The sequence below is a fragment of the Halictus rubicundus genome, unplaced genomic scaffold (assembly GCF_050948215.1).
Source record: "Halictus rubicundus isolate RS-2024b unplaced genomic scaffold, iyHalRubi1_principal scaffold0091, whole genome shotgun sequence".
Lineage (NCBI taxonomy): Eukaryota > Metazoa > Arthropoda > Insecta > Hymenoptera > Halictidae > Halictus > Halictus rubicundus.
This window is the reverse complement of record NW_027488632.1, coordinates 131,043-155,468: the sequence shown is the minus strand read 5'-3', so window position 1 is coordinate 155,468 and position 24,426 is coordinate 131,043. Positions and strand designations below refer to the sequence as shown.

The 24,426-nt window shown below is 49.9% G+C and overlaps 1 protein-coding gene across 1 annotated transcript; it reads right to left on the bottom strand.

Moving 5' to 3' along the window:
• Nucleotides 1–1,705: 1,705 nt before the first annotated feature.
• Nucleotides 1,706–2,467, bottom strand: LOC143363683 (uncharacterized). Its single transcript, XM_076804234.1, has 2 exons — nucleotides 2,462–2,467; nucleotides 1,706–2,368 (listed from the first exon to the last, which is right to left on the bottom strand). Exons 1-2 carry the CDS (start codon nucleotides 2,465–2,467, stop codon nucleotides 1,706–1,708), a joined length of 669 nt encoding a protein of 222 aa, XP_076660349.1.
• Nucleotides 2,468–24,426: the final 21,959 nt, after the last annotated feature.

Here is a 24,426-nt window from a genome sequence, read left to right as displayed (position 1 = left end):
TTCAGGTAGCGGAACTGAATGGGTGTGCATTTCTCCGGCTTCTGGCTGAGGGCGAAGGTCAGCGGCTTGTGGTCGGTGAAAATGGTGAAATTCCTGCCTTCCACCGCGTGGCGGAAATATTTCACCGCCACGTACATTGCCAGCAGCTCTCGGTCGTACGCGCTGTAGTTCCGCTGCGCCGGGTTCAGCTTCCTAGAAAAGAAAGCAAGCGGTTCCCAGGTACCTTGCCGGAACTGCTGCAGCACTGCTCCCAACGCGATGTCCGAGGCATCCACCATCATGGCCAGTTTGGCCTTGGCTGACGGATGCACTAGTGTGGTTGCAGCTGCCAAAGCCGCCTTCGTCCTCGTGAACGCCGCGTCTGCCTCCGGTGTCCACCCCACGGGCTCGCTCTTCTTGCCTGATGTCAGGCAAGCCACGAGTGGAGCTTGGATGTTCGCCGCCCCAGGGATGCACCGCCGGTAAAAGTTTACCATGCCCAGGAACCTGCTGAGTTCGGCTTGGTTTACCGGCTTGGGGTAATGTGTGATGGCCTCCACCTTATCGGCCAACGGGCAAATCCCTGCTTTGCCGACCGTGAACCCGAGGAAAGGCACCTCCGGGACGCTAAATTCGCACTTTGCCGAATTTATCACTACCCCGAACTTGGCGAACCTCTGGAACAATTGTTCCAAGTGTCCGAGGTGTTGCTCTTTTGAGTCCGACGCCACCAGCACGTCGTCAATGTAAACATAAACAAAGTCTAACCCGCGCACTACCTCGTCCATAAAACGTTGGAACGTTTGCGCGGCGTTACGCAGTCCAAAAGTCATTACCGGGAATTCGAATAACCCGAACGGCGTAGTGATCGCGGTCTTATGAATGTCTGCTTCCGCGACCGGGATCTGATGGTACGCGCGCACTAGGTCTATTTTCGAAAAAACCGTTTTCCCGTGCAAACTCTGCGCGAAGTCTTGAATGTGCGGCACTGGGTACGCGTCGGGTACCGTCCTAGCGTTCAACGCGCGATAGTCCCCGCACGGACGCCACTCACTATTCTTTTTGGGCACCAGGTGTAACGGCGATGCCCAGGCACTTTTTGACGGACGAGTGATGCCCTGTTGCAGCATATACTCGAATTCCCGTTTCGCCGCCTTCAGCCGGTCCGTCGTGAGACGCCGCGGTCGCTGCGATACGGGAGGTCCCGGTGTCGTCACGATGTGATGCTTCACATCGTGTTTCACCGCACTGCCACACACTGAGGGACGCGTGATACCCTGAAATTGTTTTAACAGCGCGTATACCGCACTGTCCCGCACCGGTGCCACGCATTGAGCCGATTCGACCGTGCCGGTCGGTATTGTTCCGGTTACCGATAGGCCGGTGATTTTGTCGATCAACCGACGGTCCTGAACGTCCGGCAGGAGACCGAATCGGGCTAAAAAGTCCGCACCAATAATGGGTCGCGAAATGTCTGCAATAACAAACGTCGACGGGAATGCCCGGCGTAATCCTAAATCTACACTAATCACTACGTGCCCGTAAGTGTTAATTAGTGAACCGTTCGCCGCGGTCAGCAGGTAGCTCGATTTCGTTCGCGCACCGGTCACTTTTTTCCGCGGGAACACGCTGACCTCAGCCCCGGTATCGACCAGGTACTGGGTCTTCGTCGTCGCGTCGGTTACGAAGAGGCGACGTGCTGTCCTCTCAGGGCCGCTTGTCGCCATCAGCGACTCTGTAGGTCGTTTCCCGACTGGAAAGTACACGGCTTCGTGCACTTTGTCGCCTTTTCTCCGAATCGCCCGTGATACCAGCAGATGCCGCTGGGGCGAGATTCGGCCTTGGACTTCGATCGGGAACGTCTACGGTACCGGCTGCTGGGCGTGCTGCTCCTTGGTTGGCGCCCTCTGCCCTCCAGCTTGGTGGTCACGAGTGCGGCAATTTGCTCAACGAGGGCGTTGATGTCGCCGAGCGCAGCGACATTGTTTGCCGCCGCTGCTGGGTGGATCTGCGCCGGCGTGACCTCGCTGATCCGATCCGCCAGGGCCGCCACTTTCTCGAGCTCGACGCCATCTTGTGTGGCCAGCACCGATTGCATGGCGACGGGTAACCTACTCATCCACAGAGTCCGGATGAAATCCTCCGGCACCTCGTTGCCCGCCAGGCTCCTTATGTGCCGCAGGAACTGCGACGGCGTCCGGTCTCCTCGTTCCTCGTGTTCGAGGAGCTGCTTAATCTTCCTCTGCTTGGAAGTGGAGAGCCGCGTGATTAATTCCTCCTTTAGCCGCGTGTACTTATTCTGCTCCGGCGGGTTCAGCAGGATGTCCTCCACTTCTTCCGCGGTTCTTACGTCAAGTTGCGCCACAACGTGGTGGTACTTGGTGTCCTCCTGGGTTATCCCGCGCTAACCGAACTGGGCGTCCAGGTGCGCAAACCATAACGCTCGTTTTTCCGCCCAGAATTTCGCCATGTGCACGGCTACGGCCATGTTTTGCGCAGGCGGCTCCATATCAATCACGTCGGGGTCACCAGTTGTAGGTATGGGGCCTACCATCCAGGTAAAGAACTAGGCACGTGTATGTTGGCAAGAGGAACTTTATTTGTATCTGCACGTGGCGGCAGACTCAGTGCGACTGGTGCCTAGGGAGGACGCCGAGAGTGTCTCGGGGAAAGTCCCTAGACACATAGAGTCGTGCTCCTATTTATTGGCGCCCGCTGCGTCGCCTAGCGGATGCACTAGGGAGTCAACGATACTTCCTACAATAGGATAGAGGATAGGATAGGATAGAAGATAGGATAGGATACAGGAAAGGATAGGATAGAGGATAGGATAGGATAGAAGGTAGGATAGGATAGAGGATAGGATAGGATAGACGATAGGATAGGATATAGGATAGGATAGGATAGAGGATAGGATAGAGGATAGGATAGACGATAGGATAGGATAGAGGATAGGATAGGATAGAGGATAGAATAGGATAGAGGAGAGAATAGGTTACAGGATAGGATAGGATGGAGGATAGGATAGAGGATTTTATAGGATAGGGGATTTGTTAGGATAGAGGATAGGATAGGATAGGATAGACGATAGGATGGGATAGAGGATAGGATAGGATTGAGGATAGGATAGGATAGAGGATTGGATAGTATAGAGGATAGGATAGGATAGAGGATAGGGTAGGATAGAGGATAGGATAGGATAGAGGATAGGATAGGATAGAGGATAGGATACGACAGAGGATTGGATAGAGGATAGGATAGGATAGAGGATATTATAGGATAGAGGATATGATAGGGTAGAGAATAGGATAGGATAGAGGATAGGATAGGATAGAAGATAGGATAGGGGATTTGATAGGATAGACGATAGGATAGGATATAGGATAGGATAGGATAGAGGATAGGATAGAGGATAGGATAGACGATAGGATAGGATAGAGGATAGGATAGGATAGAGGATAGAATAGGATAGAGGAGAGAATAGGTTAGAGGATAGGATAGGATGGAGGATAGGATAGAGGATTTTATAGAATAGGGGATTTGATAGGATAGAGGATAGGCTAGGATAGGATAGACGATAGGATGGGATAGAGGATAGGATAGGATTGAGGATAGGATAGGATAGAGGATTGGATAGTATAGAGGATAGGATAGGATAGAGGATAGGGTAGGATAGAGGATAGGATAGGATAGAGGATAGGATAGGATAGAGGATAGGATACGACAGAGGATTGGATAGAGGATAGGATAGGATAGAGGATATTATAGGATAGAGGATATGATAGGGTAGAGAATAGGATAGGATAGAGGATAGAGGATAGGATAGGATAAAGGAAAGGATAGGGTTGAGGATAGGATTGGATAGAGGATAGGATAGGGGATTGGATAGGATAGGATAGAAGATAGGCTAGGATAGAGGATAGGATAGAGGATAGGATAGAGGATAGGATAGGATAGAGGATAATACAGGATAGACGATAGGATAGGATAGAGGATAGGATAGGATAGAGGATAGGATAGGATAGAGGATAGGATAGGATAGAGGATAGGATAGGATAGAAGATAGGATAGGATAGGATAGAAGATAGGATAGGATAGAGGACAGGATAGGATAGAGGATAGGATAGGATAGAGGATAGGATAGACGATAGGATAGGATAGAGGATAGGATAGGATAGAGGATAGGATAGGATAGAAGATAGGATAGGATAGGATAGAAGATAGGATAGGATAGAGGATAGGATGGGATAGATGATAGGATAGGATAGACGATAGGATAGGATAGAGGATAGGTTAGACGATAGGATAGGATAGAGGATAGGATAGGATAGAGGATAGGATAGAATAGAGGATAGGATAGGATAGAAGATAGGATAGGATAGAGGATAGGATAGGATAGAGGATAGGATAGGATAGAGGATAGGATAGAAGATAGGATAGGATAGAGGATAGGATAGGACAGAGGATTGGATAGGATAGAGGATAATGGATAGGATAGGATACAGGAAAGGATAGGATAGAGGATAGGATAGGATAGAAGATAGGATAGGATAGGATAGAAGATAGGATAGGATAGAGGATAGGATAGGATAGAGGATAGGATAGGATAGATGATAGGATACGATAGACGATAGGATAGGATAGAGGATAGGATACACGATAGGATAGGATAGAGGATAGGATAGGATAGAGGATAGGATAGAGGATAGGATAGGATAGAGGATAGGATAGAATAGAGGATAGGATAGGATAGAAGATAGGATAGGATAGAGGATAGGATAGGATAGAGGATAGGATAGAAGATAGGATAGGATAGAGGATAGGATAGGACAGAGGATTGGATAGGATAGAGGATAATGGATAGGATAGGATACAGGAAAGGATAGGATAGAGGATAGGATAGGATAGAGGATAGGATAGGATAGGATAGACGATAGGATAGGATAGAGGATAGGATAGGATAGAGGATAGGATAGGATAGAGGATAGGATAGGATAGACGATAGGATAGGATAGAAGATAGGATAGGATAGAGGATAGGATAGGATAGAGGATAGGATAGGACAGAGGATAGGATAGGGTATTTCATAGGATAGCGGATAGGATAGGATAGAAGATAGGATAGGATAGAGGATAGGATAGGATAGGATAGAGGATAGGATAGGATAGACGATAGGATAGGATAGAGGATAGGATAGGATAGAGGAAAGGATAGGATAGAGGATAGGATAGGATAGAAGATAGGATAGGATAGAGGATAGGATAGGATAGAGGATAGGATAGATGATTTGATAGGATAGGGGATTTGATAGGATAGAGGATAGGATAGGATGGAAGATAGGATAGGATAGGATAGAAGATAGGATAGGATAGAGGATAGGATAGGATAGAGGATAGGATAGGATAGACGATAGGATAGGGTAGAGGATAGGAAAGGATAGAGGATAGGATAGGATACAGGATAGGATAGGATACAGGATAGGATAGGGGATTTCATACGATAGCGGATAGGATAGGATAGAAGATAGGATATTATAGAGGATAGGATAGGATAGGATAGACGATAGGATAGGATAGAGGATAGGATAGGATAGAGGAAAGGATAGGATAGAGGATAGGATAGACGATAGGATAGGATAGAGGATAGGATAGGATAGAAGATAGGATAGGGGATTTGATAGGATAGAGGATCAGATAGGATAGAAGATAGGATAGGATAGTGGATCGGATACGATAGAAGATAGGATAGGAGAGAGGAAAGGATAGGATGGAAGATAGGATAGGATAGAGGATAGGATAGGTTAGAGGATAGGATAGGATAGAGGATAGGATAGGATAGACGATAGGATAGGATAGAGGATAGGATAGGATAAAAGATAGGATAGGATAGAGGATAGGATAGGATAGAGGATAGGATAGGGGATTTGATAGGATAGAGGATAGGATAGGATAGAAGATAGGATAGGATAGAGGATAGGACAGGATAGAGGATAGGATAGGATGGAGGATTGGATAGGATAGAGGATAGGATAGGATAGACGATAGGATAGGATAGAGGATAGGATAGGATAGAGGATAGGATAGGATAGGATAGAGGATAGGATAGAGGATAGGATAGGATAGAGGATAGGATAGTACAGAGGATAGGATAGGGGATTTGATAGGATAGAGGATAGGACAGGATAGAAGATAGGATAGGATAGAGGATAGGATAGGATAGAGGATAGGATAGGATAGCGGATAGGAAAGAGAATAGGATCGGATAGACGATATTATAGGATAGAGTGTACGATATTATAGAGGATAGGATAGGATAGAGGATAGAATAGAGGATAGGATAGGATAGAGGATTGGATACGATAGACGATAGAGGATAGGATAGGATACAGGATAGGATAGGATAGAGGATAGGATAGGGGATTTGATAGGATAGAGGATAGGATAGGATAGAGGATAGGATAGGATAGTGGATAGGATAGGATAGAGGATAGGATAGAATAGAGGATAGGATAGAGGATAGGATAGGATAGAGGATAGGATAGGATAGAGGATAGGATAGGATAGAGGATAGGATAGGACAGAGGATAGGATATGGGATTTCATAGGGTGGAGGATAGGATAGGATAGAAGATAGGATAGGATAGAGGATAGGATAGGATAGAGGATAGGATAGGATAGAGGATAGGATAGGATAGAGGATAGGATAGGATAGAGGATAGGATAGGATAGAGGATAGGATAGGATAGAGGATAGGATAGGGTAGAGGATAGGATAGGACAGAGGATAGGAAAGGGGATTTGATAGGATAGAGGATAGGATAGGATAGAGGATAGGATAGGATAGAGGATAGGATACACGATAGGATAGGATACACGATAGGATAGGATACACGATAGGATAGGATAGAGGATAGGATAAGATAGAGGATAGGATAGGATAGAGGATACGATAGGATAGAGGATACAGGATAGGATAGGATACAGGAAAGGATAGGATTGAGGATAGGATTGGATAGGGGATAGGATTGGATAGAGGATAGGATAGGGGATTGGATTTGATAGGATAGAGGATGGGCTAGGATAGAGGATAGGATAGAGGATAGGATAGGATAGAGGATAGGACAGGATTGACGATAGGATAGGATAGAGGATAGGATAGGATAGGGGATAGGATAGGATAGAGGATTGGATAGGATAGAGGAGAGGATAGGATAGAGGATAGGATAGGATAGAAGATAGGATAGGATAGAGGATAGGATAGGATAGGATAGGATATGATAGAGGATAGGATAGAGGATAGGATAGGATAGGATAGACGATAGGATAGGATAGAGGATAGGATAGGATAGAGGAAAGGATAGGATAGAGGATAGGATAGGATAGAGGATACGATAGGATAGAGGATACAGGATAGGATAGGATACAGGAAAGGATAGGATTGAGGATAGGATTGGATAGGGGATAGGATTGGATAGAGGATAGGATAGGGGATTGGATTTGATAGGATAGAGGATGGGCTAGGATAGAGGATAGGATAGAGGATAGGATAGGATAGAGGATAGGACAGGATTGACGATAGGATAGGATAGAGGATAGGATGGGATAGGGGATAGGATAGGATAGAGGATTGGATAGGATAGAGGAGAGGATAGGATAGAGGATAGGATAGGATAGAAGATAGGATAGGATAGAGGATAGGATAGGATAGGATAGGATATGATAGAGGATAGGATAGAGGATAGGATAGGATAGGATAGACGATAGGATAGGATAGAGGATAGGATAGGATAGAGGAAATGATAGGATAGAGGATAGGATAGGATAGAGGATAGGATAGGATAGAGGATAGGATAGGATAGAGGATAGGATAGGATAGAAGGTAGGATAGGATAGGATAGAAGATAGGATAGGATAGAGGGTAGGATAGGATAGAGGATAGGATAGGATAGAGGATAGGATAGGATAGAGGATAGGATAGACGATAGGATAGGATAGAGGATAGGATAGGATAGAGGATAATGGATAGGATAGGATACAGGAAAGGATAGGATAGAGGATAGGATAGGATAGAAGATAGGATAGGATAGGATAGAAGATAGGATAGGATAGAGGATAGGATTGGACAGAGGATTGGATAGGATAGAGGATAATGGATAGGATAGGATACAGGAAAGGATAGGATAGAGTATAGGATACGATAGAAGATAGGATAGGATAGGATAGAAGATAGGATAGGATAGAGGATAGGATAGGATAGAGGATAGGATAGGATACAGGATAGGATAGGATAGAGGATAGGATAGACGATAGGATAGGATAGAGGATAGGATAGGATAGAGGATAGGATAGAATAGAGGATAGAATAGGATACAGGAGAGGATAGGATAGAGGATAGGATAGGATAGACGATAGGATAGGATAGAGGATAGGATAGACGATAGGATAGGATAGAGGATAGGATAGGATAGAGGATAGGATAGGATAGAAGATAGGATAGGGGATTTGTTAGGATAGAGGATCGGATAGGATAGAAGATAGGATAGGATAGAGGATAGGATAGGATAGAGGATAGGATAGAGGATAGGATGGGATAGAGGATAGGATAGGATAGAGGACAGGATAGGATAGAGGATTGGATAGGATACAGGAAAGGATAGGATTGAGGATAGATGATAGGATAGGATAGAGGATAGGATAGGATAGAGGATAGGATAGGATAGAGGATAGGATAGGATAGAGGATAGGATAGGATAGAGGATAGGATAGGATAGAGGATAGGATAGGATAGAGGATAGGATAGGATAGAGGATAGGATAGGATAGACGATAGGATAGGATAGAAGATAGGATAGGATAGAGGATAGGATAGGATAGAGGATAGGATAGGATAGAGGATAGGATAGGGGATTTCATAGGATAGCGGATAGGATAGGATAGAAGATAGGATAGGATAGAGGATAGGATAGGATAGAGGATAGGATAGGATAGGATAGAGGATAGGATAGGATAGACGATAGGATAGGATAGAGGATAGGATAGGATAGAGGAAAGGATAGGATAGAGGATGGGGACCGAGGGGATATGGGCTTAGTAGTGGTGACTCGGATCCACTACTAGGTATGCCACAGTGGTGGCGGTCATATCCCTAAAATCCTCTACGCTCCACCTCCTCGTGGTGGTCCCTGGGAACACACATAGTTGTGTGTTGCTAACGGAGCGAGGGGTATTCCGCGGAAAGTAGTCCCAATGATGTATGAGGCGATGCCGGCGGGATCTTCGGATCCTGGCAGGGCCTCCCTTGCCGGTAAGGCTCACACGGAGGGATAAAAAACCGCGGAATGGGTCCTGCGATAACGACCGGGGAGGTCGCCGCAGGGCCCTTGCCGTAAACCGGTGGTCATGTTTTACCGGAACGGTGGTCTTGCCTTAATCGGCCGGGCCGCGAGGATGATAACCTCTATAAAAATCCCTAATGCCCTAAGCTTAGGTGCGCGGTGAGAGGGTACGCCCTGGCTACAGGGCGCGGCTGGTGGGGTACATCAGCCACTAGCGCACCATCTCTGGATACCTGGCGAACTCCAGTTGAAATTAGCCTTACCCGGGCAAGGAGGCTCTGCCCGGGCGGACGTGTTTTTTCCTGCCAATCTCGTGGGACCAGATATGGAATCGTATAATAAAAACCTTGATATTGTGGGGGAGGCTGCCGATACGGCAGCAGCTGCGGCGGGGGAAGAGACGGCAGCGGTCACTGACGGGGAGGGGATGGCAACGATTACTGCCGGGGAGGACGCGGTCGTGGTCATCGCGGACGAGGACTCGGATGGGGATGAAACAATCATCTCCATCTCGAGCTCCGTCGGCTCGATCGTGACGCGCGGGGGCGCGGAGAAGCGGGGCGCGACATCTGGGGTCTCTGACCCCAAGCGTGCCCGGTTAGAGGGGGGGCAGCACACCCGCGGCGGGTCGGTGTCGCGGACGGACCCCGGGGAGGGCTCGTCGGGGACGCCCACCATGGATCTGGCCCTCGGCGGCCGCGCCGAGAGGAGTCAGACGAGGAGGGTGGATGACCTCATCGAGCTGGGTGGGAGGATGCCGACGGCGCAGCTAGTAGGGGAGGTGGAGGAGGCGATGTTGAGGGTGGAGAGAGTCTCCACCGTCTCAAAGGGCCTCAAGGGGGACCTGGCTAAAGACTTGCGGGATTGTTCTGCAGTCGCCAGGGCCCACTTCACCACCTTGATGCAGCGGTGCTTTACCGGGATGGCGTGGCAGGGTAGCCAGGAGGTGGCCCGCCTCCGCGAGCAGAACGCGGCCCTCGCGAAGGAGGCGGGTGACCTCCGGGCGAGGCTCCGGTCAATGGAGGCCGGGCGGCGGGCGAACACCGACAGCGGTCGCCGGGCGGGACATGCGCCAATAGGGGAAGCGCCCCCCGCCTCCTCGACAGCGGGGGTCCGTACGCGGGGGATGGAGGCGATGGGACCGTCGGGGGAGGGAGCGGGAGTTTTGGACTCCGAAGCCCTGCTTCTCCGGGTCGGCGCGCTGATAACGGCCAGGAACCGGGAGCTAGAGGCCCGGATGGAGGAGCGGTTCCGGACGATTCTGGCCGGGTTGGCCCCGGCCCTCCGGGTGGAGGGTAAATCGGCGCGCGAGGCGACGCCGGTGGCTTCTCTGCCGGCGACGTCTGTCACCAAGGGGACTGGACCGGTGGTCGTGTCCAACGTGAGGGTGGTGCCCCCCGTTATCATTCCGCCACCGGTCGTCCCGGCCTCGTGGATGGAGGTGACGAGCAAGGCGGCGAAGAGGGCCAAGAAGAAGATGGCCGCGGAGGAGGCTGCGGCGAGAGCAGCCGCGGCCGAGGCAGCTGCCGCCGCTTCACGGCTGCAGGCTGCGAGGGAGCCGAGGGCGGCGGGCGGCGCACGAGTGCAGGGCGGCGCGAGCGCGGCGAAGCCCGCCGCCGGGAGGGACGGTGGCCTGGGACGCACCCCCAGAACGGGAGCAGTGGCCATCACCATCCCCGAGAGCTGCAAGCTCACTTATTCGGAGGTGATGGCCAGGGCAAAAGAGAGGGTGGACCTCAAGGCTATCGGGATCGAGTCGGGGGTGCTTCCCAGGCGGTCGAAAACCGGCGGGATCCTCCTGGAGGTCAGGGGCACGGGGTGCCAGGAGAAGGCACGGGCCCTCTCCGGGAGGATCGCCGAGGCGCTTGGGGGGACCGGGGTTAAGGTCTCCCAGGCGGTCAAGCGCGGCGAGGTGCGCGTGGCGGGCCTGGACGACTCGGTGTCGCCCGGGGACGTAGCGGCGGCGCTGGCGGCGGCGGGGGGGTGTTCCGCGGCGGAGTTCCGGGTCGGCGAGATCCGCAGACCCGCCTCGGAGCAGGCGCTGGGCTCCTGTTGGGCCCAGGGCCCCCTCGCGGCCGTCAAGAAAGTGTTGGCGGGAGGCCGGCTGCTGGTCGGCTGGTCCTCGGCCCGCGTCGAGGCGCTGAGGGAGCGGCCCCTCCAATGCTTCCGTTGTTTGGAGACGGGGCACACGCGGGCGACATGCAAGAGCGCGGTCGACAGAGGCGCGATGTGCTACCGCTGCGGGGCGGCGGAGCACCGGGCTTCGGCCTGTAAGGCCGCCCCCAGGTGTCCGCTCTGCGCGGACCTGGGGAGACCATCGGGCCATAGATTCGGGGCCAAAGCGTGTGCCCCGGCTCCCAAGAGGGGCCGCGCGGCGACGAAAGAGAAGGGCGCGTCTGGGGCTGCATCCGCGCAGCGGCCGCAGACGGCGCCGGGGGCCCGGACCTCCCAGGGAGGGGACTCTGCAGAGCCCATGTTAGAGTAGGTACTTTTAATCCTACTCCGGTTCTGCAGGCGAACCTCAACCACTCGCGCGCGGCACAGGACCTGTTTGTCCAAGCCGTGCGCGAGTGGGGGGCTGGGCTGGCAGTTGCGGCGGAGCCGTACGCAATCCCCGAACACCCCTTCTGGGTGGGGGACGAGATCGGCTCCGTAGTAATAGTGGCGGGAGGCCGCCCCGGGTCCCCGTCGGTCTCCCTTCTGGAGCGGGGCGAGGGATTCGTGGCGGTGCAATGGGGGGACATCGCGGTTGTCGGGATCTACATCTCGCCGAGCTGTGGCCTCGATCAATTTCGGGGGTTCCTGGTCGGGCTGAACAGCTGCATCGCGCGGTGCAGCGCCCGCCCGGTTCTCGTTTTGGGAGACTTCAATGCCCACGCGGTATCGTGGGGGAGTCCCAGGACGACCACTAGGGGTAGCGAGGTGTTAACCTGGGCGGCCGGCCTGGATCTCCGGTTGATTAACCGGGGATCCACGCCGACGTGCGTGCGTCCGCAGGGGGTCTCGATTGTCGACCTGACATGGGGGACTCCCTCGGCCGTGCGCCGGGTGTCGGGATGGAGGGTGGCCGAGGAGATAGAGATTGCGTCAGACCATACGCCCATCGTCATGGACGTGTGGCCCACCCTCCACGCGCGGGATTCCCGGCCGGGCCGGGGGGACCGACGGCTGCGATGGGCCTTGAAGCGGCTGGACGCGGACGCGTTCGGGGCCGCGGTAGCCGCGGCGACATGGACGGGGCCGGCCCTGTCCGAGCTGGCGCCTGCGCAAGGGGCGAGGCGGCTGCGGGAGGTAATGACGGCGGTGTGCGACACCGCCATGCCCCGCAGCCGGTTCGCCCCCAGGAGGGCGGCGTACTGGTGGTCCGCCGGCATTGCGGAGCTCCGGCGTGCCTGCAATGCCGCGCGGCGTCGGTACGGCCGAGCGCGTAGGAGGCGCGACGACGAGGAGGCGACGGCGAGGCTCGGCGGGGAGTACCGAGCCGCGCTCGGGGTTCTCCGCAGGGCTATCGCGCGGGCCAAGGCCGACGCGTGGTCGGAGCTCGTCGGCACGGTGGACTCCGATCCATGGGGGCGCCCGTACAAGCTTGTCATGAACAAGCTGCGCGCGTGGGCGCCTCCGGTGACGGAGTCGATGGACCCCCACCTGCTCGAGGGAGTGGTGGCGTCCCTCTTCCCGCGAGAGGGGGGACAACTGCGCCGCTCCCATTGGGAACAGGAGCCTCTCTCCTGGTCCACAGAGTGGGAGGTGTCGGCCGGCGAGCTGGGTGAGGCGATGGCCAGGGCGCGGCGGGTGGGCCGCAAGGCCCCGGGCCCGGACGGGGTGCCGGGCCGCGCGTTGGTCTTGGCCCTGGAGGGGGGACTCGCCGCCGAACTCCGGCAGCTGTATAACGGCTGTCTGAGGGAGGGGGTGTTCCCCACGGAGTGGAAGTCGGGCAGGTTGGTCCTCCTTCCGAAGGGGGGCAAGTCCCGGGACTCGCCCTCAGGGTACCGGCCAATTTGTCTGCTGGACGAGGCGGGGAAGTTGTTCGAGCGCGTACTCGTTGGACGCCTCGTCCGGCACCTGTCGGCGGGAGGGGTCCCCGATCTGAGCGGGGTTCAATTCGGCTTCCGGGAGGGTCTCTCCACCGTCGACGCTATTCGGCGGGTGAGGGCTCTCTCGGAGGCCTGTACGAGGGGGGGCGGTGTTGCGTTGGCGATATCCTTGGATATCGCTAACGCGTTCAACACCGTCCCCTGGGATCGGATAATGGAGGCCCTGGTCTTCCACCGGGTGCCTCTGTATCTCAGAAGGGTGATCGGGAGCTATCTCTCCGACAGGGGTATAGAGTATCCCGGCCGGTACGGGATGGTGCGCAGGGGCGTCGTGCGCGGGGTTCCGCAGGGCTCGGTGTTGGGCCCGTTGCTGTGGAATCTTGCGTACGATCGCGTCCTGCGGGAGGAGATGCCTCCCGGGGTCAGCCTGACGTGTTACGCCGACGACACGCTGGTATTGGCCACCGGGAGGTATGCGAAGGAGGCCATCTGCCTGGCGGAGCGCGGCGCGTGGCGCGCGGTGCGCGCGATCCGGTCGCTGGGCCTAGAGGTGTCCGTCGAGAAAACCAGGGCCATGTGGTTTCTCCGCTCGGCCCGGTTGGCGGCGCCTCCCCAGTGCTGGATCTGCGTGGGGGAGGGGATGGTCAAGGTCGGGTCCCAGATGCGGTACCTGGGACTCGAGCTTGACGGCCGGTGGCGTTTTGACCGCCACCTTGAGTCGCTGGCGCCCCGGGCGGAGAGGGCGACCGCTGCGCTCGGTCGCCTTCTCCCGAATCTCGGGGGACCCTGTGGACGGGTGCGTCGTCTGTTCGCGGTGGTGGTGCGAGTTTTGGTCCTGTACGGGGCCCCTGTATGGGCGCGCGATGTCTTGGCTAGGGGGCGCAGTGGCGGCACACGGTCGCTGCTGCGTCGCATCGAGCGCAGGCTGGCCATAGGCATCGTGCGGGGGTACCGCACCATTTCATACGCGACGGCGATGGTGATGTCGGGGCTGATCCCCCTCGAGCTGGAGGCCCGCGTGTTGGCGGATGTGCATACGCACTCCAGGGAACTCCGGTTCCGGGGGGTGGCCCCGGATCAGGCGCGGCTCATGGTGGATGAGCTCAGGCGACATGCTCGGCGGCACGCAGCCCGGGAGTGGCGCGATAGCCTTCCCGGGACAAGGGAGGGCGAGAGGCGGGCCGTTCGGGCCATCCTCCCGGTGTTCGATCAATGGAACAGGGGATGGATGGGGCATAGGGTCTCCTACCGTGTGACGCAGGTGATGAGCGGGCACGGGTGCTTCGGCGACTACCTGTGTCGCATCGGGAGGGAGACCGAGGAGGCGTGTCACCACTGCGGCGAGCCGCGGGACACGGCGCAACACACTCTGGAGGAGTGTCCGGCATGGGGGGGAGAGCGCCGTGCCCTGCGGCGCGCGGTGGGCCACGACCTCTCGCTCCCGGCTGTCGTCGCTGCGGCAGCCGGTGGCGAGGAGGCGTGGAGGGGGTTCGCTTCCTTCTGCGAGCGGGTTATGCTGCGGAAGGAGGCTGCGGAACGGGATCGGGAGCGTAATCACGATCCCGGCCGAAGGGGGGGGGAGGCGGCGCAGGGTACGCCCCGGGGGCGTACCCCCGTTGCGACGCCTCTGACGCGAGCGGGGACGACCTTGATGATCTCGAGGCGGGGGATCGGATATCCCCTTACACTCGGTCACCAACGGCGTCCCCGGAGGCCGCCGGGCATCTCGGGCGGGGGCTCGGATGCTCATCGGGCGGCCTAACAGGGGGGGAAGGCGCCACGTCGTCCGTTGCGTGGTGCCTTCGGACAGAGTAGGTACGGGAGGGGGCCGCGTCCCCCCCCTGGGTGGTATGCTAAGGCGGGGGCACACCGGATTGACATGCGCGCGCAGAGCACGGGTGCCCCCAGGAGTCTAGGGACGGACGGGGAAGGAGTTAGTGGGTATATCCGGCGTTGCACCAACCAGCCGAGGAGTCCCACATAACCCGGACCACCCCCCCCGGGGGGGGGGGGGGTTCGGGTATCCGTAACGAGATTACCTCCTCGGAAAAAAAAAAAAAAAAAAGGATAGGATAGAGGATAGGATAGGATAGAGGATAGGATAGGATAGAGGATAGGATAGATGATTTGATAGGATAGGGGATTTGATAGGATAGAGGATAGGATAGGATGGAAGATAGGATAGGATAGGATAGAAGATAGGATAGGATAGAGGATAGGATAGGATAGAGGATAGGATAGGATAGACGATAGGATAGGATAGAGGACAGGAAAGGATAGAGGATAGGATAGGATAGAGGATAGGATAGGATAGAGGATAGGATAGGGGATTTCATACGATAGCGGATAGGATAGGATAGAAGATAGGATAGGGGATTTGATAGGATAGAGGATCAGATAGGATAGAAGATAGGATAGGATAGTGGATCGGATAGGATAGAAGATAGGATAGGATAGAGGAAAGGATAGGATGGAAGATAGGATACAATAGAGGATAGGATAGGTTAGAGGATAGGATAGGATAGAGGATAGGATAGGATAGACGATAGGATAGGATAGAGGATAGGATAGGATAAAAGATAGGATAGGATAGAGGATAGGATAGGATAGAGGATAGGATAGGGGATTTGATAGGATAGAGGATAGGATAGGATAAAAGATAGGATAGGATAGAGGATAGGATAGGATAGAGGATAGGATAGGGGATTTGATAGGATAGAGGATAGGATAGGATAGAGGATAGGATAGGATAGACGATAGGATAGGATAGAGGATAGGAAAGGATAGAGGATAGGATAGGATAGAGGATAGGATAGGATAGAGGATAGGATAGGGGATTTCATACGATAGCGGATAGGATAGGATAGAAGATAGGATAGGATAGAGGATAGGATAGGATAGAGGATAGGATGGGATAGGATAGACGATAGGATAGGATAGAGGATAGGATAGGATAGAGGAAAGGATAGGATAGAGGATAGGATAGACGATAGGATAGGATAGAGGATAGGATAGGATAGAAGATAGGATAGGGGATTTGATAGGATAGAGGATCAGATAGGATAGAGGATCAGATAGGATAGAAGATAGGATAGGATAGTGGATCGGATAGGATAGAAGATAGGATAGGATAGAGGAAAGGATAGGATGGAAGATAGGATAGGATAGAGGATAGGATAGGTTAGAGGATAGGATAGGATAGAGGATAGGATAGGATAGACGATAGGATAGGATAGAGGATAGGATAGGATAAAAGATAGGATAGGATAGAGGATAGGATAGGATAGAGGATAGGATAGGGGATTTGATAGGATAGAGGATAGGATAGGATAGAAGATAGGATAGGATAGAGGATAGGACAGGATAGAGGATAGGATAGGATGGAGGATTGGATAGGATAGAGGATAGGATTGGATAGGGGATAGGATTGGATAGAGGATAGGATAGGGGATTGGATTTGATAGGATAGAGGATAGGCTAGGATAGAGGATAGGATAGAGGATAGGATAGAATAGAGGATAGGACAGGATTGACGATAGGATAGGATAGAGGATAGGATAGGATAGGGGATAGGATAGGATAGAGGATTGGATAGGATAGAGGAGAGGATAGAGGATAGGATAGGATAGGATAGACGATAGGATAGGATAGAGGATAGGATAGGATAGAGGAAAGGATAGGATAGAGGATAGGATAGACGATAGGATAGGATAGAGGATAGGATAGGATAGAAGATAGGATAGGGGATTTGATAGGATAGAGGATCAGATAGGATAGAAGATAGGATAGGATAGTGGATCGGATAGGATAGAAGATAGGATAGGATAGAGGAAAGGATAGGATGGAAGATAGGATAGGATAGAGGATAGGATAGGTTAGAGGATAGGATAGGATAGAGGATAGGATAGGATAGACGATAGGATAGGATAGAGGATAGGATATGATAAAAGATAGGATAGGATAAAAGATAGGATAGGATAGAGGATAGGATAGGATAGAGGATAGGATAGGGGATTTGATAGGATAGAGGATAGGATAGGATAGAAGATAGGATAGGATAGAGGATAGGACAGGATAGAGGATAGGATAGGATGGAGGATTGGATAGGATAGAGGATAGGATAGGATAGACGATAGGATAGGATAGAGGATAGGATAGAGGATAGGATAGGATAGGATAGACGATAGGATAGGATAGAGGATAGGATAGGATAGAGGAAAGGATAGGATAGAGGATAGGATAGACGATAGGATAGGATAGAGGATAGGAAATAATAGAAGATAGGATAGGGGATTTGATAGGATAGAGGATCAGATAGGATAGAAGATAGGATAGGATAGTGGATCGGATAGGATAGAAGATAGGATAGGATAGAGAAAAGGATAGGATGGAAGATAGGATAGGATAGAGGATAGGATAGGTTAGAGGATAGGATAGGATAGAGGATAGGATAGGATAGACGATAGGATAGGATAGAGGATAGGATAGGATAAAAGATAGGATAGGATAAAAGATAGGATAGGATAGAGGATAGGATAGGATAGAGGATAGGATAGGGGATTTGATAGGATAGAGGATAGGATAGGATAGAAGATAGGATAGGATAGAGGATAGGATAGGATAGAGGATAGGATAGATGATTTGATAGGATAGGGGATTTGATAGGATAGAGGATAGGATAGGATGGGAGATAGGATAGGATAGGATAGAAGATAGGATAGGATAGAGGATAGGATAGGATAGAGGATAGGATAGGATAGACGATAGGATAGGATAGAGGATAGGAAAGGATAGAGGATAGGATAGGATAGAGGATAGGATAGGATAGAGGATACGATAGGATAGAGGATATGATAGGGTAGAGGATACGATAGGATAGAGGATACAGGATAGGATAGGATACAGGAAAGGATAGGTTTGAGGATAGGATTGGATAGGGGATAGGATTGGATAGAGGATAGGATAGGGGATTGGATTTGATAGGATAGAGGATAGGCTAGGATAGAGGATAGGATAGAGGATAGGATAGGATAGAGGATAGGACAGGATTGACGATAGGATAGGATAGAGGATAGGATAGGATAGGGGATAGGATAGGATAGAGGATTGGATACGATAGAGGAGAGGATAGAGGATAGGATAGGATAGGATAGACGATAGGATAGGATAGAGGATAGGATAGGATAGAGGAAAGGATAGGATAGATGATAGGGTAGACGATAGGATAGGATAGAGGATAGGATAGGATAGAAGATAGGATAGGGATTTGATAGGATAGAGGATCAGATAGGATAGAAGATAGGATAGGATAGTGGATCGGATAGGATAGAAGATAGGATAGGATAGAGGAAAGGATAGGATGGAAGATAGGATAGGATAGAGGATAGGATAGGTTAGAGGATAGGATAGGATAGAGGATAGGATAGGATAGACGATAGGATAGGATAGAGGATAGGATAGGATAAAAGATAGGATAGGATAAAAGATAGGATAGGATAGAGGATAGGATAGGATAGAGGATAGGATAGGGGATTTGATAGGATAGAGGATAGGATGGGATAGAAGATAGGATAGGATAGAGGATAGGACAGGATAGAGGATAGGATAGGATGGAGGATTGGATAGGATAGAGGATAGGATAGGATAGACGATAGGATAGGATAGAGGATAGGATAGGATAGAGGATAGGATAGGATAGGATAGAGGATAGGATAGAGGATAGGATAGGATAGAGGATAGGATAGTACAGAGGATAGGATAGGGGATTTGATAGGATAGAGGATAGGATAGGATAGAAGATAGGATAGGATGGAGGATAGGATAGGATAGAGGATAGGATAGGATAGAGGATAGGAAAGAGAATAGGATCGGATAGACGATATTATAGGATAGAGTGTACGATATTATAGAGGATAGGATAGGATAGAGGATAGAATAGAGGATAGGATAGGATAGAGGATTGGATACGATAGAAGATAGAGGATAGGATAGGATACAGGATAGGGTAGGATGGAGGATAGGATAGGGGATTTGATAGGATAGAGGATAGGATAGGATAGGACAGAGGATAGGATATGGGATTTCATAGGGTGGAGGATAGGATAGGATAGAGGATAGGATAGGATAGAGGATAGGATAGGATAGAGGATAGGATAGGATAGAGGATAGGATAGGATAGAGGATAGGATAGGGTAGAGGATAGGATAGGACAGAGGATAGGATAGGGGATTTGATAGGATAGAGGATAGGATAGGATAGAGGATAGGATACACGATAGGATAGGATACACGATAGGATAGGAGAGAGGATAGGATAGGACAGAGGATTGGATAGGATAGAGGATAGAGGATAGGATAGGATACAGGAAAGGATAGGATTGAGGATAGGATTGGATAGAGGATAGGATAGGGGATTGGATAGGATAGGATAGAGTATAGGCTAGGATAGAGGATAGGATAGAGGATAGGAAAGGATAGAGGATAGGATAGGATAGAGGATAGGATAGGATAGAGGATACGATAGGATAGAGGATATGATAGGGTAGAGGATACGATAGGATAGAGGATACAGGCTAGGATAGGATACAGGAAAGGATAGGATTGAGGATAGGATTGCATAGGGGATAGGATTGGATAGAGGATAGGATAGGGGATTGGATTTGATAGGATAGAGGATAGGCTAGGATAGAGGATAGGATAGAGGATAGGATAGGATAGAGGATAGGATAGGATAGAGGATAGGATAGGATAGGATAGACGATAGGATAGGATAGAGGATAGGATAGGATAGAAGATAGGATAGGGGATTTGATAGGATAGAGGATCAGATAGGATAGAAGATAGGATAGGATAGTGGATCGGATAGGATAGAAGATAGGATAGGATAGAGGAAAGGATAGGATGGAAGATAGGATAGGATAGAGGATAGGATAGGTTAGAGGATAGGATAGGATAAAGGATAGGATAGGATAGACGATAGGATAGGATAGAGGATAGGATAGGATAGAGGATAGGATAGAGGATAGGATAGGATAGAGGATAGGATAGTACAGAGGATAGGATAGGGGATTTGATAGGATAGAGGATAGGATAGGATAGAAGATAGGATAGGATAGAGGATAGGATAGGATAGAAGATAGGATAGGGGATTTGATAGGATAGAGGATCGGATAGGATAGAAGATAGGATAGGATAGAGGATAGGATAGGATAGAGGAAAGGATAGGATAGACGATAGGATAGGATAGAGGATAGGATAGGGGATTTGATAGGATAGAGGATAGGATAGGATAGAAGATGGGATAGGATAGAGGATAGGATAGGATAGAGGATAGGATAGGATAGAGGATAGGATAGGACAGAGGATAGGATAGGGGATTTGATAGGATAGAGGATCAGATAGGATAGAAGATAGGATAGGATAGTGGATCGGATAGGATAGAGGAGAGGATAGGATAGAGGATAGGATAGGATAGAAGATAGGATAGGATAGAGGATAGGATAGGATAGGATAGGATAGGATAGAGGATAGGATAGGATAGAGGATAGGATAGGATAGAGGATAGGATAGGACAGAGGATAGGATAGGGGATTTGATAGGATAGAGGATCAGATAGGATAGAAGATAGGATAGGATAGTGGATCGGATAGGATAGAAGATAGGATAGGATAGAGGAAAGGATAGGATGGAAGATAGGATAGGAAAGAGGATAGGATAGGTTAGAGGATAGGATAGGATAGAGGATAGGATAGGATAGACGATAGGATAGGATAGAGGATAGGATAGGATAAAAGATAGGATAGGATAGAGGATAGGATAGGATAGAGGATAGAATTGGGGATTTGATAGGATAGAGGATAGGATAGGATAGAAGATAGGATAGGATAGTGGATCGGATAGGATAGAAGATAGGATAGGATAGAGGAAAGGATAGGATGGAAGATAGGATAGGATAGAGGATAGGATAGGTTAGAGGATAGGATACGATAGAGGATAGGACAGGACAGAGGATAGGATAGGATGGAGGATTGGATAGGTTAGAGGATAGGATAGGATAGACGATAGGATAGGATAGAGGATAGAATAGAGGATAGGATAGGATAGAGTATTGGATACGATAGACGATAGAGGATAGGATAGGATACAGGATAGGATAGGATAGAGGATAGGATAGGGGATTTGATAGGATAGAGGATAGGTTAGGATAGAGGATAGGATAGGATAGTGGATAGGATAGGATAGAGGATAGGATAGAATAGAGGATAGGATAGAGGATAGGATAGGATAGAGGATAGGATAGGATAGAGGATAGGATAGGATAGAGGATAGGATAGGACAGAGGATAGGATATGGGATTTCATAGGGTGGAGGATAGGATAGGATAGAAGATAGGATAGGATAGAGGATAGGATAGGATAGAGGATAGGATAGGGGATTGGATAGGATAGGATAGAGGATAGGCTAGGATAGAGGATAGGATAGAGGATAGGAAAGGATAGAGGATAGGATAGGATAGAGGATAGGATAGGATAGAGGATAGGTTAGGATAGAGGATATGATAGGGTAGAGGATACGATAGGATACAGGATACAGGATAGGATAGGATACAGGAAAGGATAGGATTGAGGATAGGATTGGATAGGGGATAGGATTGGATAGAGGATAGGATAGGGGATTGGATAGGATAGGATAGAGGATAGGCTAGGATAGAGGATAAGATAGAGGATAGGAAAGGATAGAGGATAGGATAGGATAGAGGATAGGATAGGATAGAGGATACGATAGGATAGAGGATATGATAGGGTAGAGGATACGATAGGATAGAGGATACAGGATAGGATAGGATACAGGAAAGGATAGGATTGAGGATAGGATTGGATAGGGGATAGGATTGGATAGAGGATAGGATAGGGGATTTGATAGGATAGAGGATAGGATAGGATAGAAGATGGGATAGGATAGAGGATAGGATAGGATAGAGGATAGGATAGGATAGAGGATAGGATAGGACAGAGGATAGGATAGGGGATTTGATAGGATAGAGGATAGGATACACGATAAGATAGGATAGAGGATAGGATAGGACAGAGGATAGGATAGGATAGAAGATAGGATAGGATAGAGGATAGGATAGGATAGAAGATAGGATAGGATAGAGGATAGGATAGGATAGGATAGGATAGGATAGAGGATAGGATAGGATAGAGGATAGGATAGGATAGAGGATAGGATAGGACAGAGGATAGGATAGGGGATTTGATAGGATAGAGGATCAGATAGGATAGAAGATAGGATAGGATAGTGGATCGGATAGGATAGAAGATAGGATAGGATAGAGGAAAGGATAGGATGGAAGATAGGATAGGATAGAGGATAGGATAGGTTAGAGGATAGGATAGGATAGAGGATAGGATAGGATAGACGATAGGATAGGATAGAGGATAGGATAGGATAAAAGATAGGATAGGATAGAGGATAGGATAGGATAGAGGATAGAATTGGGGATTTGATAGGATAGAGGATAGGATAGGATAGAAGATAGGATAGGATAGTGGATCGGATAGGATAGAAGATAGGATAGGATAGAGGAAAGGATAGGATGGAAGATAGGATAGGATAGAGGATAGGATAGGTTAGAGGATAGGATACGATAGAGGATAGGACAGGACAGAGGATAGGATAGGATGGAGGATTGGATAGGTTAGAGGATAGGATAGGATAGACGATAGGATAGGATAGAGGATAGAATAGAGGATAGGATAGGATAGAGTATTGGATACGATAGACGATAGAGGATAGGATAGGATACAGGATAGGATAGGATAGAGGATAGGATAGGGGATTTGATAGGATAGAGGATAGGATAGGATAGAGGATAGGATAGGATAGTGGATAGGATAGGATAGAGGATAGGATAGAATAGAGGATAGGATAGAGGATAGGATAGGATAGAGGATAGGATAGGATAGAGGATAGGATAGGATAGAGGATAGGATAGGACAGAGGATAGGATATGGGATTTCATAGGGTGGAGGATAGGATAGGATAGAAGATAGGATAGGATAGAGGATAGGATAGGATAGAGGATAGGATAGGGGATTGGATAGGATAGGATAGAGGATAGGCTAGGATAGAGGATAGGATAGAGGATAGGAAAGGATAGAGGATAGGATAGGATAGAGGATAGGATAGGATAGAGGATAGGTTAGGATAGAGGATATGATAGGGTAGAGGATACGATAGGATACAGGATACAGGATAGGATAGGATACAGGAAAGGATAGGATTGAGGATAGGATTGGATAGGGGATAGGATTGGATAGAGGATAGGATAGGGGATTGGATAGGATAGGATAGAGGATAGGCTAGGATAGAGGATAAGATAGAGGATAGGAAAGGATAGAGGATAGGATAGGATAGAGGATAGGATAGGATAGAGGATACGATAGGATAGAGGATATGATAGGGTAGAGGATACGATAGGATAGAGGATACAGGATAGGATAGGATACAGGAAAGGATAGGATTGAGGATAGGATTGGATAGGGGATAGGATTGGATAGAGGATAGGATAGGGGATTGGATTTGATAGGATAGAGGATAGGCTAGGATAGAGGATAGGATAGAGGATAGGATAGGATAGAGGATAGGACAGGATTGACGATAGGATAGGATAGAGGATAGGATAGGATAGAGGATAGGAGAGGATAGAGGATTGGATAGGATAGAGGAGAGGATAGGATAGAGGATAGGATAGGATAGAAGATAGGATAGGATAGAGGATAGGATAGGATAGGATAGGATAGGATAGAGGATAGGATAGGGGATTTGATAGGATACAGGATAGGATAGCATAGGATAGAGGATACAATAGGATAGAGGATTGGATAGGATAGACGATAGGATAGGATAGAAGATAGGATAGGATAGAGGATAGGATAGGATAGAGGATAGGATAGGATAGAGGATAGGATAGGGGATTTGATAGGATAGAGGATAGGATAGGATAGAAGATGGGATAGGATAGAGGATAGGATAGGATAGAGGATAGGATAGGATAGAGGATAGGATAGGACAGAGGAT